Below are 1,840 nucleotides of genomic sequence, written 5' to 3'. Positions count from 1 at the left end.
ACCTGGAGAAGTCATGCAGCAGCAGAGAAGGAAGCCTTGCTGGCTGCCTGCATAGTGTCTGGGGCTCAGCGGCGCAGCCCGGGCATTTTTTGGCTTTTTCAGTCTCCTGACCACGCTGTGAGAGGCAGCGAGAGGGGCTTTATTGGTTTTGCTCAGGTTTCAGGCTCATGCCTTCACGAAGGCATGTCTTTGCATTTCCCTGGTTCTGTCATGCCTCCTCCGTGCTCCTTTGGTTCCCCTCATTCCCACTCCATGTCACAGTCAGTATTTGCAGATCACCTCTCTAACGCTTGTTTCCCCCCTTCTTTTATTTTTGTCATCTGGCAGGGGGACCCCATACCCGAAGACATTTATGAGATTTTGGGTGCCAGCTCAGTGCGCTCCATCAGCGACCTCCAGCGTGCCCTGCGGATAGACTCCGTAGGTAAATCTCCTCTTCACCAAACACTCCTCTATTTTTTCTTAACTCTTTGCGACGGAGGGAGAGGATATTCTATTTCTCAGCAGGCACACTATCAACAGACCTCACTATAAATATAGGAACTGCTCAGGAGCCAAGACCTGGCTATTTACACACCTAAGCCCACTGAAACCTGTGGGAATTAGGCAAGTAGATGCCTTTTTAGATCTCCTCCTAACTGCCTGCTCTACTGAGGGACACTGTCTTCCAAAAATTTATAGGAGTTGGGCAAGCTGAGTGCAAGGAACTGAGGTCAGCACCTTTCACCCTGGGAGATGCACAGGCAGCAGGGCTTGAATTGTCCAAGGGTCAGTTTAAGAGGTGGAGGTTTAGCATCCACAAGAGGCCACGGGCTCCCGGAGGCTCTGAGGATGAGAGCGGCAGAGCACATGTCCGTGGGTGAGATACGGGACAGAGGCTAAGGCAGGGTAGCGTTGCTTCACCTCCTGCCCGTAGATAAGAGCTCCAGGGGCTGCAGTGCCTCGGGGTCACTTGGCCAGGGCTGAGCACAGCGAGCGGCAGGAGCGGCAAAGCGTGGAGGGGTCGGCACGTGTGGGAATTGGAGCACGCGCCACGGCGGCTGGGCTGACCCAGGAATTTATTTATAAACGGTCTCTTCAGAGCAAATTCCTTTCTATTCTAACCGTGCTCCCGCCCGTCGGCCCCCGGCCCCCCCAGCTCGCCTTCTCTCTCGTGTTTTGTCTGTTTGGAGCTTTGTAATCCTTGCCGAGACACTATCTACGGGGGAACAGAATTTCCTGCTTTTGTTTCCTATGCCAGTCCAACCACTGGCGCAGTCTCAAAAGCATTCCCGCTGCCTTTCAAAACGGCCCTGGAGGGGCAGGGGGGGGAAAGTGAGGGGGAGGGCACCAGCTGCGTTCAGCTATTGTTTGCCTTAGAAAGAGGCGACGAGGCTCCCCACCATGACCACGGCCGCTCCCTGCCCTCACCAGTTCCCTCCTCATCGTCCCGAGCCACACAATGGGGCAACTTCCAAAATTAGCTGTGCTGGATTGTCTCAGGCTGGTCCCCCCGCCCCAACCGTCTGCAGTGCTGACCATGAGGTGTAGAAGGACAACCTGAGGGAGAGAGGCAGCCAGCTTTCAATAGATTTGTTTCTAGTCAACAGTTGTTGCTATTTTTCCCCCCCCCTCTCTCCTCTCATCAACTCAACCTCTGCGCAAAAGGCAGCCCCCACCCTCGTTTGATAAAATGCCAGGCGGTGCAGGATGGAGGGGTGGGGAAGGAGTGTCTGAGAAGATGCGTGCAGCCTGTCATGTCCCAGTGTCTAAGGAACAGATCCATCTCTATTGCAGTTACTAACTGCCCTCACAGTTCAGAAATAAAAGAGGCTTCTCTTGTTGGCTTTGAAAGCCCTGG

The 1,840-nt window shown here is 54.2% G+C and overlaps 1 protein-coding gene across 1 annotated transcript in view; it reads left to right on the top strand.

Moving 5' to 3' along the window:
* The first annotated feature begins 183 nt into the window (after nt 1-183).
* PDGFB (platelet derived growth factor subunit B) overlaps nt 184-1,840 on the top strand; it is an 8,041-nt gene continuing 6,384 nt past the window's right edge. Inside the window, exon 1 of the mRNA XM_010163687.2 lies at nt 184-424. Within this exon, the coding sequence (XP_010161989.2) occupies nt 184-424 (241 nt within the window). The remainder of the gene's footprint in view (nt 425-1,840) is intronic.

This window comes from Antrostomus carolinensis, unplaced genomic scaffold (assembly GCF_000700745.2).
Source record: "Antrostomus carolinensis isolate BGI_N321 unplaced genomic scaffold, ASM70074v2 scaffold27462, whole genome shotgun sequence".
Lineage (NCBI taxonomy): Eukaryota > Metazoa > Chordata > Aves > Caprimulgiformes > Caprimulgidae > Antrostomus > Antrostomus carolinensis.
The sequence above is the reverse complement of the archived record's forward strand: the minus strand, read 5'-3'. Positions and strand labels throughout refer to the sequence as shown.